At 40.0% G+C, this 20,882-nt stretch overlaps 1 protein-coding gene across 1 annotated transcript in view; it reads left to right on the top strand.

Annotated features, from left to right (window-relative positions):
• The window catches only part of CDH9 (cadherin 9), a 200,761-nt gene that overhangs the window by 41,336 nt on the left and 138,543 nt on the right, over positions 1-20,882 (top strand). Inside the window, exon 2 of the mRNA XM_061589995.1 lies at positions 20,233-20,557. Within this exon, the coding sequence (XP_061445979.1) occupies positions 20,327-20,557 (231 nt within the window). The 5' untranslated portion in view covers positions 20,233-20,326. The remainder of the gene's footprint in view (positions 1-20,232; positions 20,558-20,882) is intronic.

The raw sequence follows: 20,882 nt of genomic DNA, 5'->3' as shown, positions 1-20,882 counted from the left end.
AAGCGTTGACACTTCAGAAGCAAATGACTACAAAGCAAAACAGCTACATCATTCTCCTCCTGAATATTAATACCCAAGTGAGAATGTGGAAGAAGCAATAGAGAAATATATGAAAGGAAAATCGTTATATTGTCTGATAAAAAGCAGGCCCCTAAGACTTAATAAACAGTCACATCATTTTTTAAAAAAACAACAGAGAATGCTCACTTGCCCTTTTTTCTCTCAAAATTAACAACTAAAAAGTACAAATTTTATAATGCAATACATTCTGTTTGTCTGGATAGAATCCGCTTGGGTCAGATAAACACATAAAACTACACTGACTGTCTAGCCTAGCAGCAGCTCTCCAAGGCTCAAGCAAAAGTCTATCCAATCTCTGCTAACAAGCAATGTCATAGATTCCATCTAGAACTTTTCGTGTGAAGAATGTGCCCTCTCTGATGTGCCTCTGTACAACACTCCAAAGGATTTGAATCAGTGGCCCATTGCAGGGCAGTGTATTATTCCACAAAGCCACGCCTTGATTTAGTACCTTGCTGTCAAATTCTAAGTTGTCACTTTCTGTTCCAGGTCCATTTACTTATTTGAGATACTGCAGGAGAACAAAGCAGCTACACACACACCAAGTGTGCTCCCATTTTTCATGGCATTAATTCCCAGCTTGCAAGGGCAAGTGGCACAAATGCAAGCCTGTGTACCAACAACACACATCCATGAAAAAGCAACAGGGATGGAGGAGAATTTTGTTTGGTCTGGATTTTTAAATGAAGGGGGCTAATTGACACCTCCCAAATTACTACACAAATCAGAACTTATCCTTCAGATTTCACACCTCTGAATTTTGCAATATAGTTCATAGGTCAAAAGGTACTGTAATGTATTTCTTTTTTAAAACACCCTCCAGTGTTTCAGTATTAAATGCATTTAAGAAATGCATAACTCTCTGGTTGCCCAGTGTGAGAACTAGATGACTCTTTGGTCTGATGCAGCAGGGCTCATTGTATTTTGTTATGTACCTTAAGATAAAATACGTATTTAAATACATATTTTACAACGAATCATGTTTTTAAAAGCTACTGAATATGGATTTTGAGTGGATTAAAAAACCCACAGATTGATGAAGAAGTGGGACAGAATGGCCTTATGAATGGACATATGCAAAATACAGAAAAACTGATTCATCCATCCCCAGAGTGCATTACATTGCTTTGACCGAGAACTAGCGTAGATGCAAATTCTGATTTTCCTGTCTAGGGAAAAGGAGCTGAGATCTTGTGCAAATTTGTTTTCCCAAATTATATTGTTTACACAAGTTACCCACTTGTGTGATCAGTTACTTGCAGGGGTTAGTGAAACATCTGCACTGGCTTTGAACTTGTCTGTGGCTACTTCAGTGATGAACTGCTAAGTCCAGAAATGTGTTTAAATAATCCCTCAAAGTCTTACATTTAATTAACACTTAAAGCTTGTTTATATCCTTTTCAAAACATGGGTGCATGCTATTTCTACACATGAACAAATATTGGTGTGAAAGAGTGTACACTTGATTTGTATCACTCAGCGGTAAATGTGTACAAGTACTAGGCTGTGTACTTCTTGAACATTAGATTTGAATAAACTTTAGGGTTGCCAGGTCTCTAGTTTTTGCCCAGAGACTCCAGATTTTTGGGGTCCTCTCTGGGTGAGTCACCTTAATCTCTGGACTCCCAGCTTTTATTTTTATTTTTTTTAAAAAAAATAAGTTTCTAGGTGATCTGGTTCACAAGATACACATCAGAATGTCAGCCGCCCCCTCTTCAACTTCTGTTTAATTAGCTCGTAGCTGGCTGCTCTAACCCTGCCTTTTCAGGTTTGTAGCCAGTATGTGAAGTCAAGGTTGTGATTTGTTGACCTCCAGGCAGTAGTTAGACCTCATTGCAAAGCAAAAAACTGTTGTTTTTTCCTGCTTATTTGAAAATCTCATAAATTGAGTAAGTATATAGCTTTCAGTCTTTTTCTCTCTTGTGTGCAGGAATCAAACAAGTTTAAATTTTCCTGGGCTGTTGAAGAGGGCAGTGTTTTGGAAACCTTCCCAATATGAAGCTTTAATCCAATACTCACTTTTCTGGGAATAAAGTTACAATGCTAATCCCATATACCTGGGATAAACCCCATTGAATTCAGTAGGACTTACTTTTCAGTAGACATGGTTAGGATTGTGCTGAAAACCAATGGGACTTTTGAGTGAACATAGCAAAGGATTGTCTTTGTGTTGTAAATCTATCTCTCCCCTTCCAGTCCTACTTTTTGAAGCAATTAGGCAGGGCTTACTTAGGTATCCCTGTTTTTATTAAGTAGGAAACTCATACTGAATTAATTTTTAAAAAACAATGTTCTGCAATGACCAACTGGTTTTGACAATAAACTATATGTATGTGAATGTATTTTACATCTCCAGTGTGTGTATATATGGAGTCTTTCTAACATCCCTGTCAGGTAGAGTTGCCGATTGAAAACCAAGGCAGCTCACAATAAGAAATAATTCACTTTAAAATCCAATAACCATAAAAACAAGAATTAAAAGTTGCAAAACAGCTTAAAGTTGCATAATTCTGAATTTTGGGTTGGGTGAGTGAAGTTCCTTATCACTTAAGGTTGCAGTTCTCTGCACAATTCCTTGTTTGAGTAAGCTCCATTGAATATATTGGAACTTGCTTCTCAGTAAATAAATGTAGGATTGCACTATAAATATCTTTACAGGTTGTGTAAATAATAAACATCTTTCACATTCATACTTATATAAATATTTCTTCATACTATGTCCCAATAAGTATCTTATTTCACACTATAGTTGTGCATGATTATTTCCTCTACATTTTAAGTGTGCCCTTCTTCCTTGGGGTGTTCATGGTTCCCCTTTGTTGTTTTCATCCTGAGGGGCAGATTAGGCTGAGAGATTGTGAGTAGCCCATTGTCACCCAGTAAACTTTATAGCTCATTTCCATTTTAAAAAAATAATTAAAACAATTGACATGCAGGGAAAGTTTATTAAGTAGGTCTACACAATACATTTAAACCACATCCAACTCCCATTTAAAGCACATGACATCCCCTAAATAATCTTGGGGAATGTAGTTTCCCCCTCACTATGTAGTTTTTCTCCACCATTCTTAACAAACTACAGTTCCCATGATTCTGTGGTGGGATTCATGTACTTCAAATGTGTGTTGAATGTGCTTTAAATGAATGGTGTAGATCTGCCCTAGGCATGATGTGCATTCATTAGTGAATTGAAATAAACAATTTTAAAAGATACTTTTGTAAACAGGGGAAGGCCTGTAGCTCAGTGGTAGGGCATATACTTTGCAAGCAAAGGTCCAAAAATCCAATCTCTGGAAAAGACTATTGCCTGGAATCCTGGAGAGCTACTGTTAGTCTATATCATCAGTACTGAGCTAGATGGTACCAAATACTCAGACTCAAGGGCCACAGTGACTCCAAAATGTATTTATGTATTTTATTTACAACGTTTATATACTGCTTTATTATAAAGAATCTCAAAGCGGTTTACAGAAGGAATTAAAACAATAAAATTATTCGCAAAAACAGTTAAAGACAAGTATTTAAAAATATTCAAAATAATAAAACCAACCATGAGTTAAAAACAGATAGAAAAACTCAGTAGCTTCTACATGCCTGGGTAGGCTCGCCTAAACAAAAAAGGTTTTTAGCAGGTGCTGAAAAGAGTACTATGAAAGTATCTGCCTAATGTTAATAGGCAGGGAGTTCCAAAGCATAGGTGCTGACACACTAAAGGACTGATTTCTTACAAGAGCAGAACAAGTACTATATGGCACCCGTAACATGGAAAACACACTTTGAACTTGGTCTGGTAGCAAATCAGCAACCAGTGCAGATTTCAGAGCAGAGGTATTATGTGCTGATAGGGTCCTACTCATGTCAACAATCATGCCACAGCATTCTGCATTAACTGCAGCCGCCGGGTCAGGTTGTGCTGCATGGTGATTTCTGTGGTGTTGGCTGACTAGCTGCCAGGATTTTTTTAGTTTTGGTTTTTGGTTAGGAATCCTGACTGGTTGTGGGATGCTGAGTTGTCTGCATTACTCATAGGAATCTTGTTGTGGTTGACATGGTATTGCATTTAGTAAATCATCACTGTCTTCTTCTATTTGCATTTCATTTACCTTTCACCTCACTCCCTTACATCCATAGAAGCAACAACAGTGGTTCCATGTGCTCAGCTCAACCCCCTTAAACCCACTGATGATGCACCTTATTGGTTAAATTATGAGCTGCTCTTTCCACAGAGCCAAGTTTTATTTTCCTTTACTAAGTAATTTCCCTCCAAATATTCTCTCCATGGCACGAAAGAGGCTAAGGCTACTAACTTTAACAAAAGGTTAAGAAACTTTATACCAGCTCATCATAATCTAAAAGAAAGAATAAAGAATGAAAAAGAATAAATTTTCACTCTAGAAATACATTTTGTTTCTTCTCACACTATGGCAATAAAAAACTCAAATGCATATGCTTACAGTTACAAAGGAGGGGGTGGAATGTAATGCAAAAAAATCATGGACAGTAACCTAAAATTCAAAATCTAGGAAAGTACTGTGGCTCCCTCTTTTGGATGGCACATATCTGAATTTAGCAATATACAAAAAAAAAAACACTAAAAATGGCATATCCTTAGCATCACAAAATGAGCTTCAGTTTGTCTAAAGTGGTAAACAGAGTGAATAAAACATGTGTTTCTATAACAGTTTCTTGTAAAGTATAATCATTCCGTACATAGAGAATCTGTACCCTGTATAAAAATAGACATTCTTTGGCCATTTACTGCTGTGACAAGATTTTCCCAGGCAGGCAGTGCCTTGTAATAGGAGTGGATGCCACTTACAGATCACAGGATGTGGGGAGAAGAAAAAAGAGGTGGTAATGGGTGGCACCTCATTTTCAAGTGGAACAGCACTTACTTTTAAAAATGCCAAAATAAATTCCACATGCCCAGCACAAATGTAAAAGCATTTGAGAGCATCTGCTTTTCACCCTATCAAAAGAGGCACATTCTGGGGCATTTGATTTGACTAGATTTTACTATGTCAGGAAAACAAAAATGGCCAAATTAGTTTTTGAATGGAACCGAGTGTGAACAAGAAACAGAGGATTTCAATCCCTGCCTTCAAAATGCTATTAATAAATATTCATGCTAGGTACACAGGCATGGACAGATCAGTCTAGTTCCAGCACATGCCAGTCCCACATGCATGCATTCATAAGTGTGTTTCATCCATTTCCACATTAGCCTGTTTTTTTTAATCCACATGAAAATTCATATTTATGTAACCATTTAAACACATAGTTTTGAATGTATTTACTCATAAAATCCACATTTTTTCTCCAAGTATGTGTTTGCAGCATGTTTTGTCCTAAAATATATTTTAAAACATTTTGGTATTTTTTTTGGGCTGAGAACTGTATTGCAAAACCCAGATAAATGTGAAATGTGACAGATAATGTGCCTTCCAATTTTTACATTAGTCCAGGAGGTGAAGATCAGGTCAGTTGATACTGGAATTAGCAAGCAAACATATGTCTCTAGCATATCAGCCCCCCCGCCATCTATCTATTGCCTATTTTGGCTCTGTGGTTGCCAGGCAGAGAGAGGTCTTTCCCTTTTCCTGCCACCTGATCCATTTAAGTGGAGACGCCAGGGATTCAGGGGCTGAACCCGGGACCGTCTCCTTCCAAAGCACGTGCTCTGTCACTGAGCTACCCCAGTCCCATGGAGACAAGTTATTTCATATTTCAGTGGAAAAGAGGAAAGAAGATTTACAGCAGGTCTGTTTTAAAAAATATATTCAAGCTTAAATGGCAAAGCAGTGATGTGTTTTAAGAGCATTTGTTTGGGTTACTTTTTATATCTCACAATAATGACACTCCCATCAACAAACAATAAAGGTAGCATGGGGACCAGCTCTAAATGAAATTCAAATTCTGCATCTAAAGTAATGCAGATGCATCCGAAGATCAAAAGCCTATGCTACAATAAATCTGGTGGTTCTTAAGATGGCACAAGGCTCCGTTTTTTGTCTCTAGAGTCTAGAGTAATGGATGCCAGAGAAACACACTCCAAAATATATCCAACTAAGATTCATTTTGAGGTTTTATATCCAGTAGTGTTCTGCTATAATAATACAAAGTGGTAGAATACTGGAGCCAAGGCTATAATTCACTGATGAACAATGAACAGTGCACACATAGAAAATATATAACCTTTGCTCATAAACCAAAAAAATTCCACCCACAACAGGAAGAAGAGAAGATCTCAGCACAATTGTTTTGAGATAAACGAGAGCACATCCTTGGAGGCAGATGACTTGCAGAACAAAGGTTCAAATGCACTTTGAAAAGTTGATTTAAAACCCACTCTTGTAAATTCATCATGCTTCCATAGTTTTTGTGCAGGATTCATTCTTGAAAGGAGTATTAGTACCAAATAAGGGCCAAATAAGATCAGCTAAGGTGAACACTGTAATTAATAGTCCCAGCATATAAAGCACCGATGATGTCCTAGCAACACTGAAATAATGCTCATTTGCTGTTCTATCCTAAATAAATTAGGACTCCCTTCTGATTTTACTTTTAGCAATGCTGCCATGGGAAGAAGCTCATTCTGGACTCTGATGTGACCTCAGACTCTAAACATTTGGGCCTCACTGTGTCCGTTCCTAGAGCACTAGAAGTAACATTGGATGAGACCCTAAAATGAATTTAGGGGCAAATTATGCTATGATGACTGTGCATATACATTTCTATTATGAACTCACCTAATAGTTGGAGAAGCAGGGAAACTGAGGAATTATTCACTTCTTTCACGGGAGAAAAGAGTTATAATAATAATAGGCTGGATTGTAGGCTAAGTTAGCCACATTTTGTTGCCACTGATACCAGTGTGGCAGAAGTTAGTAATGGCTAAATTTACACACTGATTTCAGTGGGAACCCAGTGCAACTAACAGCACAATCCAAACTATTTCTACTCAGAGGTAGGGATGGAAGGATCTATCAATTTCAGTTTCAGAGTTTCTAATTTTTCCATTCTTAAATTCAGTTCTACATTTCTGCAGCAATTTGCATTTTAAAAAGTCTTCATGAAAATTCTCCAGCATTTAAGTGTGAATTTCTCCTAATAAACACATTTTTGTAGGCAGTTTTAACTAATGTACACATTTTTGCAAGCAGTTTCTCATAATATAATGCATTTTGCATGTTCTTTTCACCCATATATTCATATGCATGCACACTTTCCCCTAACATATGCGTTTTTGTAAACATTGCTTGGTTGGCAAACTGCATTGCAAAATTTGAATAAGTGTGAATTTTGAAGGATGGCTTTGTTTCAGTTCTCATATTGTGTTGGAAAGCATGAATTTGATAGATTCAGCTTGAAATGAGAACTGAACCGAATTTCTCACCCATCCCTACTCAGAAGTAAGTCCTACTGAATTCAGTGAGGCTTACTCTCAGAGAAATGGGGTTAGCCTTACTTAACCTGGATCCAGCTCAATGGGTTGTATGTGGTGCTATTCATGGAAGGTTCTTTGATCAAAATGAAACTTTCATGACCAGAGGAAGGGAGGTGAGTTTTGCAAACTGCTTTTTTCTCCTCCAGCCTCTGCACTACCTCCTATGCTGTCCTGGAGGATCCGTCAACATGCTAGAGAAGGTTGGAGGGATGGCCTCCCCCCTTCCTTTCATGTAAGCCTCCACTAAATCAAAGGCCCTTCTATGAATTGAAGGGCAACACTGGATACTGCCCAATTTTATTTATTTATTTATTATTTGATTTATATCCCGCCTTTCCTCCCAGCAGGAGCCCAGGGCGTCAAACAAAACTCCTAAAAACAATCAAAACATCATAAAAGCAAAGCTTAAAATACATTGAAACAAAACAGCTTTAAAAACATTTTTAAAAGCTTAAAAATATATTTTAAAAGGGTTAAAAAACACATTTTTTAAAAAAAAAATATTAAAAGTAATTCCAACACAGACACAGACTGGGATAGGTCTTCACTTAAAAGGCTTGTTGAAAGAGGAAAGTCTTCAAAAGGCACCGAAAAGATAACAGAGATGGTGCCTGCCTAATATTTAAGGGGAGGGAATTCCACAGGGTAGGTGCTGCCACACTAAAGGTCCATTTCCAATGTTGTGCAGAACGGACCTCCTGATAAGATGGTATCTGCAGTAGGGCCTCACCTGCAGAGTGCTGTGATTGGCTGGGTATATAAGGAATAAGATGGTATTTCAGGTACACCAAAACTAGAACCTTGAACTTGGCCGGGTAGCAAACAGGCAGCCAGTGCAATTCCTTCAGCAGTGGGGTGATATGTTGGTGATACCCTGCCCCAGTGAGCAGTGTCATCGCCACATTTTGCACCAGCTGCAGCTTCCGGACCAACCTTAAGGGTAGCCCCACATGGGATGCATTACAGTAATCCAGCCTGGAGGTTACCAGAGCATGGACAACAGTGGTCAGGCTATCCCGGTCTAGAAATGGCCACAGCTGTCTTACCAGCCGAAGCTGGTAAAAGGCACTCCTAGGTCACCTGGGCCTCTAGTGACACAGATGGATCAAGGAGCACTCCTAGACTACGGACCTGCTCCTTCAGAGGGAGTACGACCCCATCCAAAGCAGGCAACTGACCAATTATGCAAACTCGGGAACCACCAACTCAGTGCCTCTGTCTTGCTAGGATTCAGACTCAGTTTATTGGCCCTCAATCAGCCCACCACCGAGTCCAGGCAGCAGTCAAGGGCTTGCATGGCCTCTCCCGATTCAGATGTTACAGAGAAATAGAGTTGGATATCGTCAACATACTGCTGACACCTTGCCCTAAAGCTCCTGATGACTGCTCCCAAGGGCTTCATATAGATGTTAAACAGCATGGGGGACAAGATGGTACCCTGCGGCACCCCACAGCACAACTGCCAGGGGGCTGAAAGACAGTCACCTAATGCTATTCTCTGAGAACGACCCTGGAGATAGGATTGGAACCACTGTAAAACAGTGCCTCCAATATCCATCTCACCAAGTCGGCCCAGAAGGATACCATGGTCAATGTATCAAAAGCCACTGAGAGATCAAGTAAGAATAACAGGGTCACACACACCCTGTCCTTCTCCCGATAAAGGTCATCCATCAGGGCAACCAAGGCCAATTCAGTCCCATAACCAGGCCTGAACCCAGACTGGGATGGGTCAAGATAATGTGTTTCATCCAAGAGTACTTGCAGTTGCTGCGCCACAACCCTCTCAATCACCTTCCCTAAAAAGGGGGTGTTTGCAACCGGTCGGTAGTTGTCACAAACCAATGGGTCCAGGGTGGGCTTTTTCAGGCGTGGTCAGATCACCACCTCTTTCAAGGCAGCTGGGACCGCTCCCTCCCACAATGATGTATTGACCACACCCTGGATCCACTTGGTCAAAGCCCCTCAGCAAACTTTAATAAGCCAAGAAGGGCAAGGGTCGAGAGGACACGTTGCTGGCCACATCATCACAAGCACCTTGTCTATGTCATCAGGTCACATCAACTGAAACTGTTCCCAAGAAGCTGCAGCAGACATTCCACTGAATATCTCATTGGGGACTATGGTAGATGTGGAGAGGGCATCAAGACTGTTATGAGAGAGGGCAACTTTACTCTTAAAGTGCCTTGCAAATAATTCACAGTTGGCCTCCGAAGGGTATAAAACTCAATTTCCTGGAGTTGATGTCAACAGACCCCTGAAAATACAGAAAAGCTCCACTGGATGGCTACTTGAGGATGCAATGGAGGCAGAGAAGTGGGCCTTCTTTGCTGCCCCCACCGCCACACAGTAGGCATGGTTATGATGTTTTACTTGTGCCTGATCAGCCTGCGCCCTCCCCAAGGGGCACCCCTGTTTGGTGGTGACCCAAGGGCAGCTGAGCTTTTATACCTCCTGCCCCAGCCAGCAGCTGATGCAAGAGGCTGTGAGATTGACTGCAGCCTCTCTCTGGAGCCAGAGTCAGGCAGGGGATCCCAGTCCTTGCAGCACTTACCAGGGAATTCAGCTGTCTTGAGGGACATCAACTCAAAGGAGCAGGCAGCAAGCACCCAGATGCTCAGATACTCACTCCCAGGGCAGGTCTTCTTCAGTCCCCTAGTGCTGCAGCTGTTCCCAAGGACCCCAAGGGCAGCTGGGCTTTTATGTCTCCTGACTAGGGTTGCCAGGTTCAGGGCCTGAGACTGATCCTGTCTCTTTAGGAGAAGAGAAAGTCAGCCACGTGCAGGTGTTCTTGCAACTCTGTAATGGGAAAAACCACAAGGTGGAATTCTCCCTTCCCCCTGCACAACTTTTAAAGATACAGAAGACCTCTTGGTCCACATATTGTGCTGTGCCACATATTAATGCAGCTCAAGAGCAATGGCCAACACCCTAATTTTTCATCACTAGCAAAATGTCTGTAATTAGGATGATCGGAGGAGTGTGCAGAAGGTAGGCTTGGATATGGAAGGAGGGATTATGGATGCAGTGCATCTCTGGTGCCCTGAGGATAAACATTGCTCCCCCTTGATGAAAGACCCTTGTTAGCAAGAGCAGGCTCTCACAGCAGTGCTCTTCCCAAGTGCATTTCTTTCATTGTTGTAGGGGGAAAGTAATGGAAGCTCTTCAAAAGATGTCCTAAGGGAAAGGGATATAAAGTCTGTTAACAACCCCTGACAAAGCTAGCCATTAAGAATCAAGACATGAAAAGTCCCACCTAGGTTTCTCTCTTTCTCTTTTTTAAATCTCACTAGTGTGATTAATGTTAAGAATCAAACACACACACACACACACAGAAAGAATCCCAGGGGGTCTTCAACCCCTTACTTTCCTGGGAGCCAGGTCCCAGCAGGATCCCTATGACTCCAACATCCAAGAGCTAATCAGCAAGAATGGGGAGTGTGTTAGCCAATGAGAAGAGTGTTATAACTTGTTTGTTGTTTCCTGCTGACTGGAGGCAATCAACGTGAAAGGAGTTTCTCTTACTTCCTACTTTAAAAGAGTGAGAATTCTATAATTGCAGAATAGACAGTGAATCCTGATGATAGCATCCCATCTACATCATCCAGCAGTTTGGTAGGAGAACATGATAAACATGAAGACAATGAATTCACTAATTCAAGCAATATCTCTGACAGTGACAAAGGACAATAAAATGGTGATTTTGATAGAGAAGCAGAAAGCTGTATTCAAACCTGTCCAGATTATTCTATAATTTAAGAAGATTGTATAATCTTAGAAGGGGGCATGGCTGTGAGGGGGTGTGGCTGTTACTTTTATGAAGGGACCCTGCATTTTTGAATTTGCCACTACACTGCAGTACATTGACTAGAGAATGTGCATAAATACCAGCCATTCTGCACATTTGCTGGATATTGCAGATAATGCGCACAAACGAACAACCTCAATAGAGGATTTTGCATTTTGCCAGTAAGAGTGCATAGTCCCCATGTGATGTTTGGGAAAGATATACAGCCTGACAGAGGAATAAGGTTCCTGTGCATATCCTCTATCAGGACATTTTGCACAAGCACTGGTCAATGCAAATATCCTAGAACATTGGTTGGAGAATACTCACATTGACAAGGCAATATGCAAAATCATGATTTTGCGCCACACTTGTGTACATTGCCCATGATGTCAGGTGAATTTGGACATTAGCCAGTTTTCACGCACAATTTCTATTCAACCCACAGTAAACCCACCATATAGTTATTCTATATTGAGCATGGCCAGGCCAAACTGAAACAGTTTCAAATCTCATTTAGTTCCAAGGGAGAGTTAAGCACCTGGCATTTTATTTTACATGACCTGTCACCACTTGCTCTTCTCTCTTTTACATTGGTCTGATCAACTTCTTATTATTTTGGCTTCATAATAGTTCAGGCACACAAACAAGGCATTTTGTTGTTATAGTTCTTGATATAGAGGTGGTCAGTCTGACAATCTTCAAGGATCTGTGTTTTCCCAGGATTCTAGATTCACTGATCACATTTATCAATTTTAGGTTGATTTTTTTATTGGAGATTTGTAGATTTATTGATGGTGCGGAACTGCAACTGGGCAAGGTAGCATTTTAGCATATGTAAGGAATTGTGGAATAAAGAAATTTAGTATCACTGCCACTAGGACTGATCAAGTACCTGTCACAATACTGCCAGAGGTGACCCTCATCCATTTTGTGGAAATGCTTATAGGATCACATGTTTGTGGAAAACAATACCACATACCTCTCTGTGCCCTTCTTTTTAGCATTTGGCAGACATAAGGTTACAATGTTTATGAAACACCAAAATGTCTTAAATAACGCTGAATATCAATAGCGGACTGCAGACAAGCTGCTTATGAGTGAGAGGGCTTGTTATGTTGAATAAAAGCAGCATTTCTGCAAGGGAAATAATAAGCGGAAGGATGAATAGGTGATACTCTTGGTTTTTTATTAGCCCATTTGATTTCCTCCCTGCCAACTTGTTTTGGCTTTGAGGAATATTCTTTGAACACAATGGTCACATTTGGACTTCACAATAAGCCATGGTTTATTATAATGGGAATGAGGCTAACCGCCCCCTGAGCTCCCATGCAACCCCGTGTAGTGCAGCTACAAGGAGGAGTTAAGAAGCTGATTGCTTCCATTTTGTATGAACCCAACAAATGATGGTTAATCTTAGCTATGGCAAATCCCATTTAGTTCTCCTTAACACCCCCAGTCAACTTTAAATCAGCCTAGCACAAAATGGCTATAATTTGGCAGGTCTCCCCATAGAAAAGATCAAGTGAATCTTTATAAGTAAAGAGCAGGCACAGGAGTGTTATATCCTGATCTTAGCACAAAGCACTACCGTGCTTAAATTGGAGATAAAGCTGCCTGTCTGCTCTTTAAGTTGCTCTTTACATTCTGAGGTGGGGTTGGGTAGACATGTTGTATTTTCCTGTTAAAGAGTAGGCAGGCTTTATCTAATATGTGCTAAAATTAGAGTCTAGGGGTTGTGCCCCTGCTTGTGTTGCTTGCCAACCCTCGCTACTATTATGACATCACATGATTAGCAGGTGGGTTTCCCCACCCACCTGTCAAAATCAGAGGCCAAAAGGAAGGGCACAGGAAGACTTGTTTTAAAGTTGCCAGAGTTTTGACTAAACTCTAGATCATGCTTGTGCGTGACTCTGCAGAACTACTTAAACACATTACCATGGTGACTGCTATAGTAACATTTAAATTGGCATAATTGCTAACAAATCCTCGTTGCTGATCTCAGCAGAGTTTGTTACATCATGATGTTCCGCTAGAATTTAAAAAGAACCTTTTATGGACTCTTTGAAAAATATATCATGAGAGAGAGAGAGAGAGTTTTGAAAGCAGCAAACAACTTCATCCAAGCTTGCTCTGGATACCTATAAGGATTCTGTTAATCACCTAAAATATATATACACATAGTTGTGATTAACAAAACACAGCTTTTTATTTTTCTAACAAAACATTTTGGCTTCCACTTTCATCAGCTGCTAACATACAAATGCTATTACCAAGCTGGCAGTTATAGAGCATTGAGGATGGAATGCTCAGAGGGACCTCATTTGCAGAAGCTAAGTGATGTTTATATTATTTATTTATTATTTCAATTTATATACCGCCCTTAGCAGAATAGCTCTCAGGGCGGTGAACAAACAAGATAAAATACAATAAATCATAGTAAAAAATCACGAAAACATGTACAAACAAACAACAGAAAGCACAACAAAAACGAAATACAACACAAATTAAGGAGGATACATGTCCTCTAGGTTAAGGCCATGTGGTGCCAATGTGTTCAGGGAGTATATCCAGAAGTTCTCTCTCTTAGTCAATGCTGTTGGATCTGTTGGCATCTCTATAGCTGCTATTGATAAGTCCAGCAGGCTGTGGCCCTCGGTGTTAAAATGTTTTACAATTAGTTGTTCTAGTTTTGTAGTCAAGATTGCCAATTTGTGGTTTCTGAAATGTGTGTGTAGGTCAGTTGTAGTTTTTCCTATGTATTGGATATGACATCCTGGTTTGTTGCTTTCAATGACATAAATTATATTGCAGGACCTGCAGGTGATGTTCTGTTTGTTGTTATATGTTCTGCCCATCATGGTGCTTTTGAAAGTAGTTTCTCCATGAGGTACACACAGGTGATACAACATTTGGAGTGACAAGGATGAGATCCAGGATTACTGATAGGTGGCTTAAGCACAGCTCTCACTAATAGTTTACATAAATCAGGAGGCTGGTGAAATTGAACAACAGGAGGCTTGTCGATGGCTCCAGCAAGACTCTCAGAGTTTGCTACCAATGGGTAGCTTTCCCTGATTGCTAGGAGATAAATAGGAGATGTTGGATAAAAATCTATCACAAATGGAATACGTTGTTCTTTGTTCTTTTGAAACCTCATTATGTTAGAGGAGGTTTTCTTTGGACAGAATGGAAGCTTGGTGGATGTTGTGATTGACTACATGTGGAGGATAGCTTCTCAGAAGAAGGTGTTCTTTGAGGTCACAATCCTTTTTTAGTATTTCTCTTCATTGTTGCAAATATGCCTGATTCTGAGAGCTAAGCTATAGACAATGTTATATGCTGAGGATGACAAGATTTCCAGTTTAGATAGGTGAGGGAATCAGTGGGTTTGCTGTAGAGATCAGTGGCTATTTTATTGTTTTCAATGGGGAGAAGGACATCAAGAAAAGGGATATGTGGATTATCATTTGTACTACTGAATGTAAACTTAACAGATGGATGAATAGAGTTGATACAGTTTTTAAATTGTTCTAAGCTCTCTTTGCCATTTGTCTAGATCACAGTGATGTCAACCCATATGTTTGTTTGTTAATGTCCTTTTTCTGGATCTCTTGTTCCATTTTCCCCATAAATAGATTCGCATATGATGGAGCCATGCAAGTTCCCATAGATGTGCCTTGTAATTATAGGTAGTGTTCTCCATTGAGTGTAAAGTTGTTGCAAGTCAGGACTAGTGTAGCTAAAGTTGTGATAGCCTCTTTTGCAGGATGGTTAGAATTTCTGGTGTTGAGGAACTCACTGAAAGGCTGAATCCCATCGTTATACAGTATACTGGTGTAAAGAGATGTGACATCTAAAGTACCTAGTATAGAATTGCTGTGGAATTGATATTGCTTGTTTAGAGATTTAATTTTAAGTAAGATGTCATTTGTGTCTTTGATATATGATGGGAGGTTTTGCATCATGTTTTGTAAATTTAAGTCAATGTAAGAGAAATCCTTTCAGAAGCTGTGTTGTTCCTTGAGACAATGGGGCAACCAGGATTGTTGGCTTTGTGGATTTTAGGCATCATGTAAAACTTTCCAGGAGTGGGATCTGGATTAACAAGGAAATCAGGCAGTCTCCTCTTTAAGGAGTTTCCTACAGTTAAGGTTTTGTATAGTTGCAATTATATGAAGGAAGAGTGTTCTTTGCACTTAGGTCCTGCTTGCGGGCTTCCCATGGGCAACTGATTGGCCACTCTGAGAACAGGATGCTGGAGTAGATGGGCCATTCAGCATGCTCTTCTTGTGTTCTTATGCCCTGTAGTTATATTGCTGCAAGCTGGGCTGTCCCAAAATATCTAAACACCAAGTTATCATGCTTTAACTGCACCCCAGCTCAATCACCTGAGATAGCATCCTCATTCTAAAGCTGGGCTTCCTTGGAAGATCACTCTCCCCATCTTCATTCTCTTCCTCTGGTGACATTAACAATGTATAACCTGTCTGACTACAGAGTTTTATGAAGTCAAAGCTTACAATGGCTTGAATGATGTATTCAGAACTTTTTATATATATAAATGTGTGCATTAAAATTTCTCAGCATGCTTGATATGAACTGAATGCATTATTGATAAATATCTAAGTAGGAAAAAATCTTTTCCACTGTAGTGCTAAAAGTGACAGGTGGAATAGGGAGATACAAGAAAGTAAGCATGATAGATCGACTCTATCCTGCAGGATAGAATTTGATCTCAGGATAAAGAAAAACACAAAACCTCTCCAACTTCAATTGTAAAAGTCTATTTTTCGTTAAGCTTCAATAGGACAAAGACAGGTTGCATTCAGAATTCCGTTTAATGTTTCTAGTATAATGCAGATCACCTACATGGGATGAGGTGGGGATGGAGTATGAATAAAAGGATTATGTTGCTGCTTTAACTCCAGATGCAGTGGCTTCTAAAACAAAGTAGTAACAAGGCTTACATGGTCGCCGAAGGCCAATTCCCACTGCAGACTTTCTCCACATGATCATAAAAGCCCTGCTGAATTTGGCTAGAGTTCCATCTAGTCCAAAATCCCACACTGGCCAAAGAGATGCCTCCAGGAAATTCACTAGTGGGGCATGTGGGGGGGGTATGTGTGTCCATTGATACAATACCCTTCACCTTTTAATTTAGCTTTATTCAGGCATTCTAAAATTGTATCCATAGAGGGCCCTGCCAGGTTCCTGATCACAGCAGCATTTAGCCAAACATGCTTATGATCCTCCTTCAGACTTAAAGGGGGGGGGTAGCTATGGAAACTACAGACAGAAACTTTTAAGGAGAAAGAATCAGAAAGGGATTGCAAAGGGCTTCACAGGGCTGAATATGGGTTCTTCTTTTTCTTCTGAATGCTGGAAGTGGTATGATAAGGCATTGTTTGCTTTTATCGTGCTCACTCATTCTGCTGTTTTGCTTTAGAGCCACAGTTCTTCATGTGTCATCCAAACTTCCTTGACCACAAAAAATTCCTTGGCCATCAAAATAAAAATAAAAATGAAATTAGCATCTTCTGGGAAAAGAAGCCAGAGTGCCCAATCAACTTTGGGTTGATTCACACTTCCTCACAGCCCGATGCAAAGAGCTCAGGACTAGCGTTAGGCTCCTCACCAGGCCAATCTTGGATATTTGTGTGATCTAGTACCCCTATGTGGGATCTGCATACACATATTCCAGTGGCCTCTCATATATCACCCCTACCCAGAGACATTAGTTCACACATATGTCATTTCCACAAAAGCAGGAACCAATTTCACACCACTAGCAGCCTCACACACTTTCAAGACTCTATGAACTGGCTCCTTGTTCATTATCACTGCTATTCCTACAGTGACCTGGACTGGGTACAGCCATTAATGAAATGGAACACAGTTCCTTATCAACAAAAACACAGGACTTGGTATGTTTTGCTTCCCAAATGATAGTTCTCCCAAAAGCTAAGTTTAGTGAGCTGTATTCTCATCAGGTGAAGCAAGAAAAAGGCAAGGAGATGGATCCAGACTACCAACACCATCCTAATCATGCCTACTCAGAAGTAAGCCCTATTGAATTCAATGGGGTAAGTTAGTTAAGTAAGTAGGTTACGTTTTTTATTTAATGTATTTATTATTACATTTATATCCCACCTTTTGTCCAAGGAGCTCAAGGTGTCGTACAAATATGGTTCTCCTCTTCCTGATTTTATCCTCACAACAACCCAGTGAGGTAGGTTAGGCTAAGAGACAGTGACTGGCCCAACATCACACAGTGACCTTCATGGGTAAGTGGGGATTTGAACCCTGGTCTCCCAGGTTCCAGTTCGACACTGATCACTACACCACTTTGGCTCTCTTAGACTGTAGTCTGTTAGCTTAACTTAGGTCCACTGAATTCGGTGGGGAAGTCATGATTTAAGTCCCATTAAGCCAGGTTTACACAGTTAAAGAGGCCTGGATTGAGCCCATTGCCATCATGTGCTGGCCCAGCCCCACTCCCCAAATGCCTCATTTCTGTGGTTTCCACTGGCATCAGTAGGTTCACTGGGGTGCATTGTGTGGGTGCATTGGGGTGCTCCTCATAAGCAGAGTTCCCTGCTGACAGCAGAGCTTCCTAGATGGTGGATGCCAGTGGAGCCAGGCAAGGCTGGACAAAGGGACACTTTCATCCCATGGAAACCCCCTCCAATATGGCACATCAAGAGCTGGGATTGTTCTGTAAGTGCAACTAACTTTGTCTGGATCCATCTCCAAGAATTACTTATTCTACCTATAAGTCTCTTCCTCTATCTTCTTCACATTTAAGTAAGCTGAGCTGAATAGTCACAAACTGATCTTCACCTTGAAACATAACTTTTTAATTGGGACAGAGTTGTTTTGCTAATAGTATAGCAAACTTATTTTTAAAAAATTGTAACAGTTTTGTGCCATCGCCCCCTCATCTTTTCTGCTGCTTCTGTCATTGTTCATGTTATTAGACAAAATTGCATGGATCTACATACACATCCAATCAGATACACTGCTATCCAAGCTAATGTTTGCTTATTGTGCAGATTTTTTAGGGAGTAGTTTGAGCCACTCATGGCTGAAATGTTGAAGAGAGTTGACTACAATTCACCAAAAGAGGGAGGCATTTTTTCAACCTGAGTGACTAATTTTGGTTTAGACCTGCTTGGAAAACGTTTCTAGCTTTCAGTCCTGCAGGAGGAATAGCCCACATTCTGGAAAAGTAGCTGCCTAACAGTTCAAGCTGGATAAGCAAACACTGTCAGCATGTGTTATGCTGAGTAGATTGCGTAACACTGTAAAGCATGCAATTAATCCTTTTCATTGATGTCTAATTAAAGAAGTCATCTTTTTCTTTAGATCAGTATATATATTCTCATTTTTGTTTGTTTTTGCACAACCTGGATTCTTTTAGGCAACACATAATAGGATGCACAGATTTCTACACTTCAAATAAACTGGAAAATTCAGTTCTCACACTACCTTATAATAAGTATAATTTGCCACTCTGGTACATTGTACTTTGATTTGTAAACAGGGATGCTAGTAGTTACTTCATTTTCAGTGCAGGTTCTTAGGTGCAAAATATGCATATTTATTTTTAAACAGTCCCCATGAGATTGTGGATTCATCGAGAACATGAACCATTAGACTACACAATCTTCTTTTAATAACAAGAGGATTTACAGGTTTAAGCTAACAAGAGAAAGGCTCCCTGGTTGAAGTACCAATGTACTGAAGAGTATGGAAGCAGGAAATACAATATTTACAGGTTATTCAGCATCTAGCTTCTAATAATTTATATCTATGATTGTTTGATCCATTGCCAGACAAAGTGGTGAGGGAAGACTATGTTTAAATTGAACAAAAATCAATAAAGATAAAATAACTCTATGCATGTTACTTCTCCAAGAAATACTCGACCCAACATGATTAGCCAAACACTCACTGGCAATGATCAAACCCTGATGTTCTAATTGTATGTTACAGTTTTGAAGATATGCAAAGGGATCTTTTCTTTCTAGCAAACCAGTCAATACACAACCACCAACACAGTCATATCAGGGATTCTTTCTTTTTTTAAAAAAATAAAAGAATGACAATCCTAGGAATGGGGGTGAGGATTTTCATCAGGACACCAGCAGACAGGGAGGGAAGACTCAACTATTCCTTGCCCAGCTGTGATCTCCATGAGTCTCTCCACTCCTCAGAGCACAATTAGCAAAACAGTACATGGTGTGAAAGAAGGGTCAAACTTCCCTCATACTACACTCATGGTGGAAAGGAGGGTGGTGCCCCTATTTTTTTCTTTTAAAAAAATTCCCCTGACATGCAATTTATTATAATGTATAGTTAGGCCCTAAGTTAGGACAGCTAACCTGTGGGCCTCTAGATGTTGTTGGGCTACAATCCCCCATCCTACCTTCAGCCAGCATGGCAAATAGGCATGGGAATTGTAGTCCAGCAGCATCTGAACGTTAACCCCAAATATTTTGTCATGCACAGCCATATTTATTTCATGTAGGCTATGTTCAAGCAGTGATCAGGGAAACATTGGGATTTTTTGGAAACTTATCAGGAATTTCTCAGTCAGATCACCGCCTAGTTCACAAAGAGCAGTTGTGTGTGTTTGGTTGCATTTTCATTCATGTTGTGAATAAGACTTAGCAAATCTGCCCACTGCTTTGCATAAGAAGATATAGCCTAGAGCATAAACCAGAATCCTCAGCAACTGATTACATTTCTGGGGCAGATGTTCTTCAGCACATAAATCAATATAGGCAGGATTCCAAGAAGACAAAAAAAAAAAAGTCTGAAAACTCTTGTAAAAACATCAGGTTGTGAATACATTCAGATTTTTTAAAAAAGAGATTCTTAAAGTTCATCCAAACTTTTATCTTTTTCACAGATCGTTTGAAAGAATACTACATTATTTGCTCAGGATTCTTGTGGCTAAAGGAAGAGTCATATTGAGCCTAGGAGACTCTTAGCAGAAGGCACAAATGATGAGAACTAGCTTCTGCTTGTCATTTCTAATCTGGACTTGTATATTTCATGAAGTCCACACTTCACCATCACCGAAAAGGAATAACATGTATTTGCAAGCTGAAAGGATAATAGGGGTATCTAAGGACCATGGGAAAGCACTTCATCGAACCAAGCGAGGATGGATGTGGAATCAGTTTTTTTTACTGGAGGAGTACACTGGTCCAGATACTCAGTATGTGGGCAAGGTAAGCACTATGATCAGAAGGCCATTTGACGAGATGACAGATTAAATAATAATCTGTAATAAATGTAATATATTTTAGTTTCCCATCAGATGCACCAAAGCTACGCAGCTCGAATGTAACTTTCTAATTGAGAGAGAAAGGGAATTTAAACCTCTGTTTATGGAATGTGTCTGTTTTTGGAGAGAGGAAATTCTCCCCTGATACCAGGACACATTTCTGTAGGAAGACACTATTTCTTCAGCCATTGTAATGTATTCCTTCATTGTTTTGTTTTGCAAAGGACTGAAAGAGTTATATGGTTGCCCATATAACCATAAAGTCAATG

The sequence above is a fragment of the Rhineura floridana genome, chromosome 1 (genome assembly GCF_030035675.1).
Source record: "Rhineura floridana isolate rRhiFlo1 chromosome 1, rRhiFlo1.hap2, whole genome shotgun sequence".
NCBI lineage: Eukaryota > Metazoa > Chordata > Lepidosauria > Squamata > Rhineuridae > Rhineura > Rhineura floridana.
This window is presented reverse-complemented; position numbering and strand designations above follow the sequence as displayed.